The sequence below is a fragment of the Felis catus genome, chromosome E1 (genome assembly GCF_018350175.1).
Source record: "Felis catus isolate Fca126 chromosome E1, F.catus_Fca126_mat1.0, whole genome shotgun sequence".
NCBI classification, from domain to species: Eukaryota; Metazoa; Chordata; class Mammalia; order Carnivora; family Felidae; genus Felis; species Felis catus.
The window spans coordinates 14545222-14565206 of NC_058381.1; the positions used below are offsets into that span (position 1 = coordinate 14545222).

The window sequence follows — 19985 nt, forward strand, 5'->3', positions numbered from 1 at the left end:
CCATCCAGTCCCCCTCCTCAGGCCTCTCTCTGGGGCCTGAGAAAAAGTGTGAAGCACTGCAGGACTACCTGTGGCTGCTGCAGGGAAGGGGAACTAGAAGCTGAGACACCTCATGGTGGATGTGAGTTACATGTAACTCTACTAACGCCTGAAGACGTGAGGCTGCCTCCAGTTAAGAGAGCTTGGTACTAATGAAGGCTGGCACTAGACTTGGTGTGGCTGCTAGGGCAGCCTGGTGGGCGGCAGGCTGGAGGTGTTAGGAAAACAAGTTCTCCCTTATTTTCCACTGACTGGCAGAACAAGACAGGAAACTTCTCTAGCAAGTGCCTAATCGGTTGTATTAGTTTCACACACACGCTCAGGAGGGGACAAACGGCAAGGTAACCTGTTCTGCTGATTAGAAACAGTCCACCTCTGTGGACAAGTCCCAGAGAGAATCAAAGAGACACATACAGATTTTCTTTTTCTATTTGGGCTATGTAGGGAAAGGGATACTAAAAGGAGTTTTCACTTTGGCAAGAAGCATGAAGTGTTGGGTTAGAATCAGGCAAGGCCATGATTCTAAGGCGACACAGAGCCTCAGATTAGTGCCAGCAAAGGAAAGCTACTGCTGTTCATGTGCTAAGCATCTGGGGCACTGGTTCAGACTCAGGACTGTACAAAACCCAAAGCCAGAGAGAAAGAGAATATGCTCATGAATAGGGGAGTAAGAACAAAGCACATGGAAAGGAGCACAAAGTTATATTTCTCCAGCTTCAGTTTTCTGTTAACGCTAGTAAGCATTTAGTAAAGCGACAAGAATGTATGTTATCAAGAGAGACAATTTTAGAGAAAAAAAAAAAAAACATGTAAGTTAGTAAAAGGATATCCCTAAAACGGAAACTTATCATTTCTGTTTCAGCCAGCAAGCCACGGTTTGTCACCTGCTGTTCATCTACAGGCAGGGGTGATGCCAGAAGAACGACATAGGCTCTGAACTAGCTTTGCCTGGTTAATTCCACGAGGGGATGGAAAACACCACAGAGGGAGGGAGATCTCCAGACACCAATGGGACCTGAGAGCTGTTCTGGTCTCTGACCAGTAGCTCTTGGTGAAACCTCCACAGTCAGAGGTGACAGGGGACACCATGGCCCAAAGAAAAGAAGTTACTCAGCTTGTTGGCAGCGGACCTGGGACTCGAACCCGGGCTGCCTGTCCCTAGCCTTGAGATGTCTCTACAAGGATGGAGGGCTTCCCTAAATCCTGATATACCCTTCTTTCCCTTCTTGTCCATTAAAACAGAACATAGTGCACAGAACATTGTGCACAACACAATAGTGTTGTTATTCCTGCAACACTCAGAGAAATGGGCAGCAGGGGGACAGTCATCCGGTTTTTCAGTAGAAGAAAATGAGACACAGACACATTAAGCCATTCTCCCAGGGCACCGGTGCCAGTGACTACTAGAGGTCGGGCTGGTGCTCAGGACTCCATGTTACTCCTATAAAACGCCGGTGGCCCCTGCCCCTGGCTGCCCCGGGTCCCGTCAGGCTCACGTCATTGCTGATGGTGGAATCTCGGTGGATGAGGCGCTGCACATGGCTGTCGATGCTGCTGCCCGAGGAGAACTTGGTGAGTGTGGCTGGCTGCGCGTCCCTCTCCCGCTGCCTCACTGCCACCTCGCAGGCCTTCCACTCTGCCAGCACCCGCTTGTACCTTGCTGCCACTGCTGAGTCCACCTGTCCCAGAGCATACTGTGACCATGGAGGGAGGGGTGTCCTGGGACAGCAGGGGTGAAGACTGCGGGGCTGCTCTCTGCTAACATCTTCCTGTGCCATGTTCCTTTCTGTCTGGGAAGGGGCCAAGGCTTCAGGGGTCCCTCCCTGGGGTCCCCTGGCTCAGCTCATCTCCCTATCCCCACGGGAGGGGGGGGGGTCCCCTTACCTGCTCCATCTCCTTCTTGTTCATGCCAAACTTATAGTGGCCAAGCAGAAAGGGCCAGACGTCCTTACGGATCTCGTGCTGCACACCTCCATAGTAAACTTGCCGTAGCAGCTCCAACTCCTTGTAGTTCTGTGAGACCCAGGAAGTAAAGGTCATATAGCCCCCATGGTAACTGCGGCCTGGCTGGGTGGCCCTATCTCCATCCATCCCATGGAGAGCTAGGGCCGGGGCAGTGATTCAGTCACTCTTTTGAAGCCCAGACAGACTCTGCTTTGGGGGGGTCACATCCTCCCTGCCCCAGACTACAGCTGGATGAGATCCAGTTCAACCTCTCTTCCTTCCAGGATAGGCAACAGAGCAGAGAGGCAGAGATTTGCCCAAGATTTCAGAATAATGTGGAAGCAGACAAGAACCAGTCCAGTCCCCTTCCTATGGAGACCCACAGACCCAGCTGTCTGACCTGGGCCACTCCAAGGCCATTGGTCCTGGCCCTACTACATTTTACCTGAATGCCCATCTGGTCTATGCAAGCTGCTCCCAGAGCAGGCTGCTCTGCACTCACTGCTGCTCCCCACCCCACCCCGGCCCCTAGCCCTGGCATCCCAGAGTGTGCACCTTTTCATCCTTCTGATACTTGCTCCACACGTCCTTGGTGAGGCCCCCGGAGGCTCCTGGGGGCCGGGCAGGCGGGATGATGCTGTGACGCACGAGCGCTGACAGATGGGTCCTCACCGTGGACAGGTGGCGGCAGTAAGCCAGCCCTGTGGGGGCAGGGGAGCCAGAACACCGTCAAGTGGTGCCTCCCACAGCCCCCACCCCTCACGACCCCACCTCACCCTGCACTCACAGCCGTAGAAGGCCCGGGACACGATCTGCCTCTTCATGCTCTCACACAGCAGCCTGAGGGGCAACCTGTGGAAATAACCTGGTTCAGAGAGGAGGGGCTACGGCCCCTCTGGTTGGGGGAGGTTGAGAGAGAAGGACATCCTGTGTGGGGGACAGGTAAAGTGCTCGGGCGGTACGAGGAGCAGGATCCACAGCCCAGCGACACGTCTGTGGGTTCCCTGTGTCTGGCAGCCACCCTAGGTGGTGCTGCTGGGGACCCAGCCTGGCCCCAACCACCCAAGGGACCTTGAGCAACTAACTTCACTTCATGTTAGTGAATCTGGGTTTCCTCATGTGAAAATGGAGAGAACCACCTCAGGTCATTAGGAGTAACAGGTAAAAGAGAGCACCTTGCAAAAGCATCAAGTGCTGGCAATGTGACCCGCACACAAATGCCATTCACGCACCATTCCTGGCACCTGGCAGATGCCCAGATATCTGGTGTGTCCTCAGATGTACAGCCTGATGGCAGAATCTGCATCCACATTAGGAAGGGGAGCTCGCAAGTACTGCGTACCTACCATGGTGCCAGGCACAGCTCTGGGCACTTGTAGGAGTCATACACCTCATTTAATCCTTACAGGTACCTTACGAACCAGGTGGTATTATTCCCATTTTACAGATGAGGAAACAGAGGCTCAGAAACGTAGAGGCCCACAGAGACTCAATAACTTGCCAAAGTCACATAGGTAGCAGAAGTGAAATTCGAACCCAGGTCTGTACAACTTGAGGCCACCCTGTCAGACAAGTGACATAGCCCTGAAGGGCAGAATGCCCACACACAGACACACCCACAGGGAGCTGGTGTTCTGGGCCCTGCCCACTCACCGGTCGGGGACACGGCTGCAATGGCTGGGGGCTGCATATGGGGAGCTGCTGGTGGAGCAGGAGAGGCAGGAGGGGCCCTGGCGGCACAGGGCCTCCAGGTGCCAGGTTGGCAGGCTGGGCCCAAAGCCCTGCATTTCAATCATGTCACCAGCATCTGAGGACAGGAAGGGGGCCCTGGTCAGGGCCTGGCAGGCCTCGTCCCCCAAGCACCCTGAAGCACGCCCACCTCTGTGCCCAGAGCTGCAGCACGGAGTCACCCGTTGGTAGCAAATCCATAGGGTGGTGCCTGCCTGGTGCGGAGCCCAGAGATGGAAATGGTGGAGAGTGCCTGACATTTCCCGCCCTCCACCTAGTCTTTCTGCATGTGGGTAAGTGTGTCTGTTCTCTCCAACTTGCTAGCAGCAACGGAACGAGTGCTTGCTTTTCTAGAGGGAGAAGAAAAAAGAGAAGGAACGAAAGCCTAAGCTCTCTAAAACACTGCTAGCTGGCTTGGCTTCTGAGGATTCAGCCTGGTTCTCTTGGACAAACTCTGAGATGCGCAGGAAGGTGCCTGCAATCCTGCATACTTTGAACCTCTCCACACCTGGAGTCTCCCCTGATCAAAGCTCCTAAGGATCCCGGAGCCACTTGTCCTGGTCCCCAGACCTCACCCCTCCGAGGGTTCTAGATCTTGTGGTTAAGGAGGAGCAGTGCTCCCCTCCAGGCCAGGTGCCCCCACTGCCAGCTCACATGGGTTCGTCCTGAGTTCTCCATCCTCGCCTTGCCTGAATTTAGCATGGTGGCCTCCTCCAAATACACAGGTGAGCCGGCAGGAAGAGCAAAATTCCCGGGGCTGCCAGGCCACTGAGGAGGTGGTGGCTGGGCACACAGTTCCACTGTCCAGAAGAATGTGCCAGGTGCAGCCTCAGAAGATGGTTCCTTGGACGCATCTACACCGCCAGCAGATTGGGCCAGCTCAGCTGGTCTGAATCAGAACTCAAGACCCTTCAGAGCTCCCAGGGCCTGAGTGGGGCAGAATACCGCTCATAGGGGGTCTCTGGCAGGTCCAGTGAGTCACAAAGATGAAGCAAAGTGAGGGCGAAAGTGTAAGGACCAGGAGGTGACGCCAGGAGGGAGGGGGAGAGCACAGAAGAGGGAAGAGGAGGAAAGAGAGACATGTGAAGAGACTTTTCAAGTAGCTTTTTTTCCTACGAATCACAGCCTGGGCCCTGGCCCTGCCAGGAGTCTGGAGCAGACCTAGGACTGGTTTTTGCAGGAGCCAGACTCCAGCTCTGGGTGTGCCTTGGTGGGGAGGGCTGAGCTGAGCCCTCTCCACTCCTCTCAAAGGATGCCCTGTCTTGGCCTGAGGCTCTCTTCCCAGACCCACAGCTGGGATTTTTGTAGATATTTGGCCCTTCAGCTCCACCAGGAGGCAAATTAAGGGAACATATTTGGTGTAGAGGGGCTGCGGCTCTGGGAGTGAGGAGTTGCAAGCCATGCCCAAAAGTGGGAAGAGGGAGGGGATAAATGCAGGTGGGGTGGGGCAGGAGCCCAGCTCATGCCCCTGCAGCAGGCAGGAGAGAGGCCGATCGTGGGAGGGGGGCAGGAGCGGGCCCAGCCAGGCAGGCAGCAGGCAACAGGCGGGAAGGTGGGGGCGCCACAGGTGCAGAGGATGAAGGGGGGGGGCACACAGGGAAACAAGCTCATGCCCAGAAAGTAGGGCCCAACCAAGGCAAGACTCCTGGGTCAATGCTCTTCACCTTAATTCTCCAGGAAGGAGCTGAACCAGCCAGCATTGAACACCACATCTCTGAATTAACCCAGTGCAGACAGCTGGAGCTCTGGAGTGACTGGGTGAGGGGCAGCAGGCTGGACATTGGGTGGGGGAAGGGGTCTGCTGGGCCAGCTTTGACTCTGACTCTCTCCTCTGAGCATGAGGAAAGTTTGAAGCAAAAACAATCAGGGTGGTTGAACCCCACAGCCCCTAAGACTCCGAGTGAAAGGTGCCTGGCCTGGAGCAGAATTAGAGTGAACAGCATCTCTGCTCTGTGGGGAGGCAGCAGGAAAAGGAGAGGTGGGGGAGAGGGAAGAGAGTCTGGACACCCGCCACTTGAATCACATGCACAAGTCAAGCATGTCGCAGGCCTGAGAAGCGACGGCTAGTAGAACGGACTCAACAGTGTTGTCATTATGGACTGGGGTGGAGGTGGGGGCTCCCACGTCAAATCCCCAACCACCTGCCAATTCTCCTCTCATGCCTCCTCCCCTTTCCCAAGTACTGGGGCCCAGGAGCTGCCTACTGGGTTGGTCTGGCTCCTGAGTTCCCCAAGAGGAAGCCCTGACAAGCCCTGAGGCCTCGGGTCCCCATGTACATGGAGGCTTCTCTGACCCTGGAGGCCCTAAGACTAGTCGGGGACAGGCTTCCTGGTGCCAAGTCTGCCAGGACAGGGCCTCTGCTGGGACCCCCAGCCTAAGCCTGATATCAGTTCCTGGGGATCCCTGTCCTTCTTGGCTCAGCCTTCCCAAACTGCTCAAAGTCCATTATCCCATAAATAAGCATCAGCCCCAAGCCCAGGTTTGCAAGGGGCCAGACGGCAGTCTGTCTGGCTCCCCTGCACTCCTGCCCGGGCTGGTCTGTGGGTCCTACCAGGAGGGCTGGCAGGGAGGTGCAAGGGCAGGCATGTGGTGGGTAGGGGGCAGCTGGTAGGGCTGTGCTAAGGGTGTGCTAAATGCGTGCTAGGCCATGGACTTGGTTTCCCAGGAAGGGGGGAGACCCATGGCTGCTTTGGTGGCTGGGGTGTCACATATTCTTAGATACATTCTGTAGGAAAGGGAAAGGAGAGAAGAAATAAATTCTGTGGCATGGGAATGGGTGGGGACGGGGAAGTTCCCCTAAACTCCGAGAGAGCTGGCCCTTCATAACCAATTTTCCCTTGAGCATCCCGGCCTAGCCTTCTCAGGTCCCCTGGCCAGTCACTTTCTAAAAAAAGAGCAGGATTCCCTCTCTACCAGCCTAGCTCTGTGCTAAGAAAGATGGGTGGTACACAGAGGAACAAATGCTGAGGGGCCACGGGCACTGTGCTGTGTCATTTACAACGAAGGGACCTCTGTACCTGTGGATTCCGGGCTCTGTGAAGGCAGGAAACACCTATCTTATATCCCTGGCACATTTATTTCCAGATTTCATGCTGAAGCACCAGGCAGTACCTGCCGGAGCCCTCAGCCCTGCTGGGTAAACCCACCCCTAGGTCCCTTCCCGTGGTGGCTCCAGCACCTCAACCTGAGCCACAGGACTCATTCGTGTGAGCTATCCAGCCTCCCCCCCCCCCCAAGAAGGGGCCTGGTGCCCCTATCCTGTTTCTGTCAAGTCAGGGACCAGAGGCCCAGGGCCGAGGGTCCAGCCTTCCCTGCCAGCAGGGCACAAAGAGACACTGCCTCAGGTTTGCCAGCATGACCCCCTGGAGTGGGAACAGTGCTCGGAGAGCCATTCAGGGCTCCCAATAGTCAGACCTTCCTAGCAGACGATCCTCCCTCTCAGGCATGAAGCCCTCTCCTTACACTACACCAAGTGGGGAGCCCAGAGCCACCTGCTCTTTGTACCATCCCCTCTTTTTAACGGCACCTCTTTCCACCCTCCCTGACCTGCCTCCTGATGGGGGACCGCCCTGGGTACCAGTCCCATAATGCCAACACTGCCGTCCGAGCCCCTGCGGTGGGTGGCAGGTGGGCCAGGGGGTGGGGCGGGGCAGGGCAGGAGAGGGGCAGGGATAAAAACCTTTCATCGGATTGGGAGCTGTGAGGTTCCGCGAGCAGATCATTGAGAGCATCGCGTGCAGTTTATCCTCCTCTTCCTCATCATCGTCCACCGAGGCCGCGCGGCTGGCCGCTAGGTGGTGGTAGTTAATAGTGACTGCTCAAAGAGAACAGCGAGAGAGGCAGAGGCATGAGGACCCTGGTCCAGGCAGGAGGGACCAGACTCCCTCCTTATGGGGAGGGAGCAGAGTCTGGGTCACCTGGAACCTGCCTGGCACGGAGAAGGGGATGTGGGATGGAAAGCTCTCTGGACCATTTACTGGGGAGAGTATGGAAGAAAGTGAGGGAAAGCGGCAGCTCCAGAGCTCCACTGGAGACCCTCTCTAGGAAGAACAGAAGACAGAACTGATGGGGGAGCAAGGGTAGTGAAAGACAGGGACCAGTTGGGACAGGCAGGCGGCTCAGGAGCTCCCCAGCCCTGGCCAAGGCTGGGTACGACTGTCGGCAGATGCATCCTGATCATTCTTTAGCTCGCATCATGGTCAGGCTAGACCAAATTTGAAGATTACCCAAACCCCCTCTTCAGACCGTAAATCCAAACTTCTCCAAGGTTTGCCCTGAGCTGCTCTTGAGGAGCCTGAGTCACTTGGCTGGGTTTCAGCTCCTGGGGCCCTGGCTTGCCCTTTGGGGAAGCAGTCCTTGAAGCAAAGTGACCAGAATTGGGAAATGCCAAGGCTTAAAGAGGGGAAGCGAGACTAAGTAATCTAAGCCGAGCAACAGCCCAAGATTAAATGCCAGGTTTGCAAACACATTCTGACACAAGACATGACTCCTAGTTAGGTACCTCTGGAAGGGGAATCCCCCTGTCTTGTACCCTTCAAGCCTGTTGGGGCTGGTTGTGCCATGGCTGTGTGTTAGCAGTCTGGGTAATCTGTCCACTAATACAGAAACAACTTGCTCACAACTCATTGGCACAAGTTGGGAAATTTAGGGAGCAGGTGGTCCAGCTGGCAGTAAATGCTCCACACTGGTAAATTCTCTGACCTTATCCCCACGATTGGCCAGTCTGGCCTATAGGGCGTACCAGCACTCAGACCAGAAAAGAAACTCTGGTGTCACCAGATACCTATGCACAGGCCCCATGGGCCCAAAGGTGTGCAGGCAGGGCAGGACCCATGAGCGCCAAGCCACCTTTTCAGCCCCCAAGTCCCTAAGGTCCCCCAGGTGGCTCCAAGTTTCACCTTCTTCAGATGCATCCCTACTCCAGTTAAAGCTCTTCTCATCAGTAGCTAGTTTGAGAAGGGCTCTGGCTCTGGAGGAGTCAGTGAACAATTTGCACCGTCCATAAAGAAGCACTGATTCTGCACCCAGGCTGCCTTGTGGAGGTCAGGTTGTGGGCCAAGGAGGAATGTAGAGTTCTCCATCTTCAATTTCTGGTCTCACCACATTTTTTTTTTCCTTGGGGCAGGGAAGGAAAGGCTAAGAGGATACTGTACAATATCGGCTGAGCCAAGAATCTTGGGGTAACAAGGCGGAGGAAGACAGCTAGGGGAAGAGACAGGCAGCTTCTCAGAGGGATGATGTGCAAGGGATGGTCTGGGGAGAGGCTGAGTAATGAACCCCTCCTCTCAACCTGGCCTGGTCAGTGAGTGGACCCTGCCTGTAGCCCCTCCTGGGTCTCACTGTACTCCCCTACCTCCCTGAGCATCTTTCTCCCTTCCTCCACGGATGAGGCCTGGGATACTCACTGTGCTCGTGCCTGTGGCCGGGGTAAATGATCCGGAACACGTAGTCTGTGGCCCTCCCGGTGCCCATCTCCTCCACGTCCACAGTCCGCACGCTGCTGCGTTTCCGTAGCTTGGGGAACACTTTCCCCTGCAGAGGGAAGGGTGGGTGGTCAGCCTGTGCAGAGCAGAGTCTGATCCAAGGTCCCACCCAAGGCAGCCTCTAAATTGGAGAGGCTTTCCTAGAGAAAGGAAGGAAGGAAGGTGAGCAGAGAACCCCCCTCACACATCCCTTTACTCCAGAGTGTTCCAAGCCCTGAGGTACCTTCCCCTGCTGGGTCCAGAGCGGGGGCTCCAGCTGTCCTCGGGGCAGAAGTCCATTCTCCAGGCAGGACAGAAAGGACAGCAGGTGTCCTCCCTGTGGGAAGTGCAGTGGCGGCCTCTGGATGCCATCCTGGCTCACCAGCACGAGTGTGCCGCCGCTCTCTGTGGGGTGTACGTGGGCGAGTGAGGCTGGGCCTCCCTGAGACCTCTTGGCCATCACCACAGCCCAGTCAGCCAGGCCTCCCGGTTAGGTGAAGCACGGGGATGACAGGAGGAGGATAGGATATCCAATGGGCCATGCACAGCATGTGGCTGGGAGAAGGCAGTCTCTTTCCCCTCAACCCTGTACCCAGGACAAGGGAGGCTCACTTTGCTGGTGGCAGTGGATGCAGACAATCTGACTGAAGGGCACAACCAGGGCATAGTCCCAGTAAACGCTGGAAATGAACCAGATTGGTGTCACTGTGTCACAAGACCTGTCATCCCGCTTTTTTCATCTCCCACCACCAATACCTGTGAAACTACCCTGAAGACAGGAGGACCATAGCCGAGAAGTGACCTCAGCCAGCCATGTCCCTCTGGGCCCCGTGCTGTCATGGCACAGAGCCCGGCAGTCTCAGCTGCCTAGAGCTTGGCTCAGGCAAACCTCTTCATGCCAGGCCTGGCTTGATCTTAGAGAGCTCTCTCCAGGCGGCCTATTCCTGCAGTTCTTGGCATCAGGATAAGGAGTGAGACCTGCCTCCCAGAGTAAGCTGAGTATGTCCACCCACCTTTCCCCCCAGGCAGGCCCCCCCCAACCCTTCCCTGGCTTCTGGGAGGGAGTGCCAGAGCCCCCACCTTTTCTCCAGCTCGGAGTCCCCCAGAGTCCCGTTCATGAGTTGGTTGGGGGTCCATTTCAGAGTTAGGCTCTCTGCGGACTGGTGCAGGGAGAGGTAGCCAGGGACAGCCTCCATGTCCTCCTTCTAGGGGGAGGAGACAAAGCAGAAGGGAGAGGTGATAAGGGGTCAAGGCTCCCAGGGGAGGCCTATGGGAAATAAGCTCCAGGCGGGAGCTGGGGAGGCTGATCTAGCATAGTCACAGGATCCTGGAATGGAGGCCAGGAGGAAGTAGGGGAGAACACAAGTGACATGTAGATGTGGGCACCTCCTCTCCCTGGCTGGCCTGGTGCTGCTACTGGTTCTGTCTTGTTAGTCTCCTGGATGCCAGGTACATCCTGGGCCAGCCATCCTGTTCGTCCTGTCTTCTGGCTGCCATTCCCACTTTTGGATAGCCTGGTTCTCAGTTATCCAGGGCAGATGACATTCCTGCCTCCTGCCAACTCAAGGCTGGGCACAAGGCTTGTGAAACTGTGAAGTGGGGGGCAGGGCCCTCTCTCCCCCTTCTCGCTAGTCAAACCCCTGAAGAACGGGACAAACGTGACTGGAAGGTTCCAATCCTGGGGCCTTCAGGAGAGGGAAAGGAGGGGTGGGCATTAAAGTTTTCTTACCGGCTGCACTAGCACGTTGTTCTTGCCGTAGAGCAACCGTGTTCTTGAATTCTGGTGCAGGGACTCCACATACTCGCGGGCACAGGCAGCTAGCCTGTCCTCTGATGCATTGCCACTTGAGTGCCGCTTCCGAATCTGTGCAGAAAGGCACGGCTCAGCCCCCAGCCCTGGGACTCAGCCTCAGGGAATGTTAAGATTCCACACAGACCCTCTAGCTGACCCAGGGGTCCACTCTGTCCTGGGTCTGCTCTTGGCCGCCCTCTTCTCTCCAGCCATGGACCATTGGTGTGCTCCTGGCATTTATATGTTAAGTGCCAGTGTGGATAAAAGGCTCTCCTGAGGTAACCACTACCTTGGTGCATCTCCAAGGCCCAGATTGCGTCTGCAAAGAATATGGAGGCCAAACTGCCCTTCCATACAGGCTCATGGGCATAGCCTGGATAAGTACGAGGGGTGGGGAGAGGGATACCTACTCCTAGGGCTGGGCGCTTTGCAGGGGAGTCCTGGCGATTAGGGGGACCCCGGATACGGTGCCTCTGGACTAGCTCATCAGCAGAGGGGTCAGTCCAGTAGTGATCAGCAGTCTTGAGCTTGGTGTACTCCAAGGCACAAGGTCCCACTGTGAAGACAGGGACAGTCAGCTCACACGGTGCCCCTTTAGCACCTGTCCCTCAGCCCCCACTAGCCCAGCACCAGCCTCTCTGCTCTTAGGCTCACCTAGAAGAGAGGCCAAGATGGGGCCAAATACAGGATCTGCCAGTAACGCTTCCTTCTCGTAGTACTTGCTGCCAGGGGGAGAGACAGACAGCAGGACTCATTCCAGGGCAGTCAAGCTTACCAAGCAGGGACATCTCCACAAAGACCACATTCATGTGAATCACTAAGAAGTGAGTACATAAGGACTGAGCTCTTTGTGGGGTGCCTGGTGTGGTCTACCCAGGTGGGGCGCCTGGTGTAGCACCCTTTGGGGTGCTAGAGGGGAAGACGGGGCAAGTCTATAGACTATTGTGAACAATCAAGCCTGCTGAGGCGTAGGGGTGCAGGGCTGCTCAGGAGGTGGGCCCCAAGGAGGGGCTGCCTGGGGGATGGGGCAGTCACCTGCAGTTTTCCACGAGGTACTGCATGACCCTGTCCAACACTTTCTCGATGAGCGCTGTGCGTACCCATATGTGTTTTAAGGCCTGTAGGCTGAGAGCCGGGGCCTTCCCGCTGGCAGAGCCCTGTCTCCGCAGGGCATCCTGGTTGCCTGCTGAGGGTTTCCTGCAAAGAAAGTGTGAGGGCTTGGGGGTAGGCCCTGGACTGGTGGCATTGGGAACAGAGTTTGGTGCCACAAGAACCCAGAGGACTAAAATGAGGGGTTGAAGTGGGGGACAGGGCATTGTGTCTAAAAGGAGCCAACCCCCACCCTTAGGCTGGTCTTTCACCCAAGGGGCCCGGCAAGAGATGAGCCCAGGAAGCCAACCTGGGAAGTAGCAAATGCCAAGTGCAAAAAGCAGAAGAGAGGGATGGGGGGAGCTGGCCTGGGGCTCACCTGCCCTCTACTTGTTGCTGTAGCTCCTGTACCTTGTGGCAAATCTCCCCAGCCACTGGGCATGTCTTCCCCACCTTGGTGAACAAGGCTGCCATCTTGTCACTGCGCAGGAAGCCGGCAGCACGGCGTCTCAGCTGATGTAGCAGGCAAGCCTCCACTGCACCTGAGCCACAAAGGGAACGAGCACCTGAGCCCAGGTGAGAGGGGGAAAGGGAGAAACACTCCTCTTCCTCATACCCATGGAGAGCAGAGGGGCAAGGGCGGGCTCTGACCCATGCAGGGATGAGGGGGAGGGGTTTCAGTCTGAGGCAAGCCATGGAGACATACCCTGACCGCCTTCCAAAATTCCCCTCCCAGTCTCTCTGCCCCTGGCCAGGGTGGACCTGCAGGGGCTGACATGCCATACCGTCCCTCTCCCTGTCCCTCGCCTGGTGTGTCCATGCCTCCTGTATGCAGCATCGCCCCTGGGACTGTGAGGCCCAAAGCTGCCAGTCCCAGTGGCTCCTCACCTGCCCACGAGGGCAAGCACGGACTGCACCTATACAACAGGGACTGCAGGGAGCACAAAGCCCAGCAGCCCTCCTGGAAAGCATGGATGATGAGGTTGCTAAGGAACAGAGCTCTGGGAAGGAGCTAAAATATTGATGAGGCCACTGCAGAGATCAGACCCAACATCAGCCCCTGAATTATTGATGAGCCCTGCAGCCAAGAGTGAGAGGTTTCTATTTCCCATGCTGGGAGGATTTCCCTTCTCTCATTCATGTTTTTAGGGGCTAGTTTTATTCTCTCCATCTGTATCCTGTAGGAAGGGCTTGGTGGGAAAGGGTGGGGAGTTGCCCTGGTATATATAGAGCCTACAAATATTAGTATGTGAGGGGGTGGTGCTTGGCCATTATCAAGGAGGGAAAGCCCTAGAAAGGGGAAGGGATTTGACTGTAGTCACACAGTGGCAGAGCCAGGACCATGACCCAGGACCCCAAATCCTAGCCCAGACCCTTTCACCTTCTCCAGGTATGTTGGGGGTGCCACAGGTGTGAGGAGGGCTCCCCTCATGTCACAGGTGCTCTTTCTGCATGGATTGACAAGTGCTGTGCTGGAGGGGGGAGTCAGAACAGGGTCTGGAGCTTAGCATGGCCACTCGCTACCCCTGGGAAACGTGGGTGATAATGCTCTGAGCCCACTGTCATCTGTGAAATGGGGCTACTTAGGACTGGCGTGAAACGTTACATGAGATGAAGGGCATAAAGCCCTTGCACGCGTCTGGCACACGGGAGGCACGCGGTCTTTGCCGGTGCCTGAGCCCTCAGCCCTTTTTGGCAAGATCCTATTCCACAGTTAAGCTGCAAGGGCTGGGTTTTTACAAGACCTCTCCCTGGCAGGAAGGGGAGAGGGCACATTAGAGAGAGGGCCGCAGGCTGTCCAGAGGTGGGTGGAGATGCTATTCTCTCAGGAACAGGGGAACTGAGGCCCCTCAAGTCGACTGTGACTAGTGCTGTTAGAATATGAAGCCTGAGCTTAGGAAACGACCAGTGACCCTGGGCTCTCACCTGGTTTTCGTCTTCATTTTTAGTAACTGGAAGGCAGTCACTGCTGTGCTATAAGGGCTTTGTCTGGCCTGCTCCTGTACTGAAGTCAAGAAGTTGGAGAGAGTCCCTGGGACCAACCTGCAGGCCAGACCCAGTGAGAACACCCCAAGGGAGGGGAAACAAAGCAGGACCCTCCTCCTACTTGTTTCCTTCTGGGCTCTTCCCTGGTTGGGCCTCAGAGGACTTTATTTTACAAGGCACAGCCTTTCCTTCACAGCACGTTCATACACGTATGTGCACATGTGTATGCAGACGTATCTACATATTTACTAGTATGGGGCATGTGAGGGAATCTCTGCTTAAGTGTCCACATACTCTACTCCATGGCTGTCCCCTTGGTCTCTGGAGGTCCTGTGTGGCCCTGTGGTACACAGGTGAGTGAGTCCCAGTCTCTTGGTCCTGGGGCTGCAGCGCCTGTAGGAAAGTGGTGACCGTTTCCCGGGATTGTATGCCCCATTCAGAGTGCTCTGGAGAGAAGCGGCACTGAACACAGCCAGAGTGGCAGCTGGTGGCACCAGTCCTGCAAGGAATCATGTGCCTCAGTGATGTGACTAATTGCTGGCATAATGAGACATTAGCCTTCCCACCTTCCCCAGGAGACAGCAAATGCAGCCAGGCTGGGGAGCCTGGGAATGGCGGGGAGCACTCCCATCCCGCCTGGCCTCACCCACCCTCTCAGGCAGCCTCTGAACACAGGCATTAGGGCTCTCTGGGGTGAGCGGAGGCATTCCTCAGCAATTACTGCAGGTAGAGAAGCCCAAACATCACGCCTAGTACCCTCCTGCTCACCCCACAGCCCATACGTTCCTTCTGTGAAATGCAGGCAAGATGCCAGGCAATGTCTGGGGAAGGAGAAATCCCTCTCAACTCTCTACTTTCCAAGCAAAGTAAATGATCCTCTATGCCAGGTATATCCTAATCCAGTTCCATGGGCTCCTTGGCCAGTGGCTGTTCAAACTACACTTGTTCTTTCCCATTCCCACAGGGCTGTCCACCGCAGAAAGTCAGCACGCGCAATGAAAAATACTGTGTGCAGCATATAGGCAAGATAGTAATATGATGATAGTAACACTAACAATGATCGAGAATTGAGGGTTTGTGGGTGGGCTTCTGGGCCTTCCAAAGACCCCCAAATATTGCATACAAAATTGTTGGTGTGCTCCAGTATGACTAGGTAAGTGCTCTTTGTCTGGATAAAGGATCCAAGATTTTTAGCTTCTAAAAGGAATACATGACCCCCAAAAGTTCTAGAATCCCTGCTCTAAGACTTTTGGGTTGCGCTGAACCACAGATGGTTCCACTGGTCGAAACTCAGAGATGCAAGAATACTCTCCCTGCCCCACAATGTACAGTGCAACACCACTCAGAACTCGGTTGCAGAGCCATCAGCCACAAGGCCCAACTCTCCTGCTGCCCTCAGTCTCCAGAGAGGGCCTCTCACAGACTGTCAAGCACCCTTTCCCAGCAGAAACCAGCCAGAGGCCCATGTCTCTCCTCTCCTGACTGAAAGCCCAGAGCACCAAGCAGAACTCCAGCTCCTTATTCAGCTTTCTGTCCCAGACTGCCACCATGACCATTCCCTAGGATGGAGGCCTGTGGCAGGAGATGCCAATCATGGCTCAAGCACCAAGTCAGCTGAACCTCTCCTCCTCCTAAGTGAAGGCTCAGGAGCCCCTGTCCCACTGGGTCCTGGTACCACCCACAGCCACTCTGGATCCGCCAGAAGAGGGGTGAGATATCCCTGACAATATCCAGCTCAGTGTACTAATTAATAAAAATCAACACTGGTTTTGGTCATTGGTTGGGGTGGAAAGGTTTGGGTAAATGAATTGAAACAGAGAAACAGACATGATTCAACAAGCATAACCCTCTCACCCCTCACCTTGCTCTTGGAACTTTGGAGTCATGGTGCCCTCTCTACTCTGTCATCCCATATGACTGACAAGAAGGCCCAGGGAACTGCAAGAACTTTGCTGTGGACATTTCCTCTCCCAAAAGGTCTGGTACCATCTACCAAGGGAAAAGCTGGGAATTACAAGCCCAGACTAGCCCTGGAACTTTCCCTCACCAGCCTCTGATGTGCCAATAAAGTCTATTAAGTTATGGGGCTTAACAAAGGCTAAATGGGCTGGAGAGCCCAAGTGCTAACAGAACCCTAAAGGGCCCCTCCCACAACTCCTTACATACCAATTTAACCATTCCCAGGAGTCCAATTTAGAACAGAGAAGACACGGGTAGATAGAGATGGCAGGGACCCAGGAAGTTACTAAATCTTCTCAGACCGTACTGGGAGGAGAGCTGACTGGCACCACTCCGGTGGAGGTAGAGTGGCACTGTCTATCACCATTGCAAATAACCTCTGACCTTCTTCTGAGACTCTAGCTTACAGATGTAACTGCAAGAGTACTTAAGTTACAACAGCAAAAGACTGGAAACTATCCTCATGTCCATCAATGTGGACAGGTTAAGTACACATGGGGCATTCATACAACAGATTATTAAACAACTGTGCAAAAGAATGAGGATGTTTTCTAGGAGCTAACAATGAAAAGTCTCTGAAAGCAAGATGCAGAACACTATGACTGGATACCTTTTCATTACAAAAAGGGTACGTGGGCAGTAAACAAAGAATATAATTTCTTTTATTAGGATAAAAAACTCTGGAAGGATATATAAGAAACAAAAGTAAGTGGTAGTGGTTACCTGTGTGGGAACAGGTAAGTGGGGGGAAAGTGGGTAAATGGCGGCAGGAAAAGGAGTAAACTTTTCACTGTATCTCTTCGGTACAGTTTTGATTAAAAAAAAATTTTTTTTACATTTATTTATTTTTTGAGAGACATAGAGACACAGAGCACAAATTGGGGAGGGGCAGAGAGAGAAGGAGACACAGACTCCAAAGCAGCCTCCAGGCTCCGAGCTGTCAGCACAGAGCCTGACGTGGGGCTTGAACTCACAAACCATGAGATCATGACCTAAGCCAAAGTCGGACGCCCAACTGACTGAGCCACCCAGGCGCACCTGTACAGTTTTGATGTTTGAACCAGGTAACACGTTACCAATTCAGAATAATAACAATTAAACAGGTGACCATCCAACCCAGATACCACGATTCTATCATGAGACGATGTTAGAGACTTTTTCTAGCCTGGATGCGAATCAAAACTCACAAAACTCAGAAAGGTTGGGTCTGTCCATGGGCACCCAGTCCTTCACCAGTTCCCGCAGCATTCCTCCCAATTGGCTTGGTTCCCCACCCCCACAGGAATACCTGGGCTCTGCTTAGGGAAGCCACAAGTGATCTGAGCTGGGCAAGGACCAGAGAAACAATTCAGTGGGCTAGCACAAGCTGAGATGTCACAAGAATGGACTAAAACTGGGGTGCTTAGGTGGCTCAGTTGGTTGAGCGTCCGACTCTTGATTTTGGCTCCGGTTGCGATCTCATGGTTTGTGAGTTCAAGCCCGCATCATCAGGCTTTGTGCTAACAGCACAGAGCCTGCTTGAGATTCTCTCTCCACCTCCCACTGAAAATAAATAAAACATTTAAAAAATTTTTAAAAATGGACTAAAACTATGGCTGTGCAGCACACACAGCAGTGATTGTTGAAGGGTCCTCAGCCAGCCTAGGGAGCCTCAGCAGCAACCCTGGCTATCACATACATACCTATGTTGAAAGTTGTGCTCAGCAGCCCAGAGGCCTGGTAATAGGGGGAGCCACTGAATGGCCTTCAGAGAACTAGGCCAGTTGGCTGAGATACAGGGACACTATATCCAGAGTTAGCACAGCCTAACAGGAAGGCTAAGCCCAAGGCACTGAGCCAAGAAGGGATGGTAATGGGAGGAGCAGGTGTGGAAAGTAACTCCTGCTCCCCCACCTCTGCCGTCTGCCATCTGTGCAACGGGGGAGTTCGGTTGTAGTTGCCATAGAGAACCTAAGCGAGGAAAGTGCAGGGTGGAGCAGCTAGACAGGTGGCTGCTTTGGGTCCTGGAGTTTTGAGGATACTACTTAGAGCAGAATTTTTATTTTTATTTTTTTATTATTTTTATTTAAAACAACTTTTTAAAAGTAATCTCTAGGGGCGCCTGGGTGGCTCAGTCGGTTGGGTGGCCGACTTCGGCTCAGGTCATGATCTCACGGTCCGTGGGTTCGAGCCCTGCGTCGGGCTCTGTGCTGACAGCTCAGAGCCTGGAGCCTGCTTCGGATTCTGTGTCTCCCTCTCTCTCTGTCCCTCCCCCTCCCCCACTCACACTCACTCTTTCTCAAAAATAAATAAACATTAAAAAAAAATTTAAGTAGGAACTTCTTCCAACTGCTAATGGGAGAAGTCAGTGTATTGTATGTAGCAGATGAAGTGGGAAGGGCAAAAAGGAGAGGCAAGGCATCATCCACCGCTCTCCTTCCCACTTCTCTGGCTGGCTATTTCACCCAGGGATTTGTAACAGTTGCTTCCACCTGGAATGAGCATTTCTATGGTAACTAGAGTACATTTTCTCTCAGCCTGCATTAGTGACGCTGACTGTTTGCTTCAGCTTTTGAGGGCAGTCAGCCTTGTTCAATGCCCTGAAACAAGAAAGCAACTCTCCCCTCCAGACTTTCATTAGGAGGAGAAGGCACTGCTCTGATATTCCAGAAAGCAGCAGGTGAGGGAAATGAAATTCCTAACACATACACCTTTCTTCTTTGCCCTGATGGAGATGCAGGGCAGAATCTGAGTGTATAGTGCTCACAATGGCTTCCCACGGACCAGGCCAGCATTGGCCTCACTCAGTTCAGCAAGGTGTTCACTGTCTCCCGGAGTATCTCTGGCCACCATGAGTCCACTGTTTGGTGACGTGAGCTACATCTCCATAAGGGCCAACTGTTCCTCAATACCTCACACCACAAGGCTCCTCTCCTAGGTAGGCTACACAGATAGACCCATTCCTGGGCAGCACAGGCTTTGGAGCAAGACACATGTGGGTTCAAACTCTGGCTCCTTTCCCTATCTATTTGACTTGGTCCAAACCACTAAATCTCTCTGAGCTTCAGCAGCAATTAGGGAAAAGAACAGGTCCCATCTCAGTAGGTTTTGAGTGACTACAAGCCACAGGCTATGCAGAGGTGCAAAAGGCTCCTTGCTTTCTTCTCGAGTACACTGAAGGTGATCATGAACATTGGTGCTTTCTTCCCTGCACCTCATGCCCATCCCCTGCCTTCTCTTCTGTCCCTCCAGATGGTCTGGCTATGTTCCTAAGACCACCTACACACTGGGTTGTCCACCTACACACTGGGTTCCAGCCCCTTTTACCTCTTAAGGACATCATTCCAACAAACATCACTTCTCTTCCCTGTATCTTTAATATTTCCCTATTAGATACTACCCATTTGTACATAAACATAAAAAAAAAAAAACAAAAAACCCCACCTACGACCAATACCACCTCCCTTGGTCCTATATCCCCATTCAGGTATTGAACCATTTAGCTAGTCCCCTTTATGTAAAATTTCTCAGGACAGTTGTCTATACTCACTTTATCTCTTCCTCTTCCCATCCGCTCCCCCTGGTTTTCCAACTTTCTTTTCTTTTGTTTTTTTTTAAGTAGGCTTCGCGCCCTTCACACCCAGCATGGAGCCCAACACAAGGCTTAAACTCACGACCCTGAGATCAAAACCTGAGCTGATATCAAGAGTCAGACGCTCAACCAACTGACTGAGCCACCGAGGCACCCCTCCTCCTTTAAAAAAATCATTATGAGGCACCTGGGTAGCTTAGTGGGTTAAGCATCTGACTACAGCTCAGGTCATGATTTCATGGTTCATGAGTTCGAGCCCTGCATCAGGCTCTCTGCTGTAAGCACAGAGCCACTTAGGATCCTCTGCCCCCTCTATCTGTCCTGCTCATGTGCTCTCTCTCTCTCTCAAAAATAAATAAACATTAAAAAATAATCATTATGGAAAATTCCAAACATATACAAAAGTAAAGAGGAC

The 19985-nt window shown here is 53.8% G+C and overlaps 1 protein-coding gene across 13 annotated transcripts in view; it reads right to left on the reverse strand.

Moving 5' to 3' along the window:
- Positions 1–19985, reverse strand: part of SGSM2 (small G protein signaling modulator 2) — a 38729-nt gene that overhangs the window by 7588 nt on the left and 11156 nt on the right. For 6 of the 13 annotated variants that reach the window (XM_045044038.1, XM_045044037.1, XM_045044035.1 and 3 more), the window contains exons 3-18: positions 12434–12596; positions 12001–12162; positions 11620–11687; positions 11376–11521; positions 10903–11037; positions 10254–10378; positions 9786–9853; positions 9418–9578; positions 9117–9243; positions 7391–7525; positions 4401–4565; positions 3637–3790; positions 2771–2835; positions 2539–2684; positions 1924–2052; positions 1536–1718 (exon numbers count right to left, since the gene is read on the reverse strand). In XM_045044038.1, coding sequence (XP_044899973.1) covers positions 1536–1718; positions 1924–2052; positions 2539–2684; positions 2771–2835; positions 3637–3790; positions 4401–4565; positions 7391–7525; positions 9117–9243; positions 9418–9578; positions 9786–9853; positions 10254–10378; positions 10903–11037; positions 11376–11521; positions 11620–11687; positions 12001–12162; positions 12434–12596 — 2132 coding nt within the window. Of the gene's footprint in view, positions 1–1535; positions 1719–1923; positions 2053–2538; positions 2685–2770; positions 2836–3636; positions 3791–4400; positions 4566–7390; positions 7526–9116; positions 9244–9417; positions 9579–9785; positions 9854–10253; positions 10379–10902; positions 11038–11375; positions 11522–11619; positions 11688–12000; positions 12163–12433; positions 12597–13980; positions 14060–14334; positions 14540–19985 lie in introns of all 13 variants that reach the window. The other 7 variants (XM_023244237.2, XM_023244238.2, XM_023244240.2 and 4 more) reach the window with 5 other exon arrangements.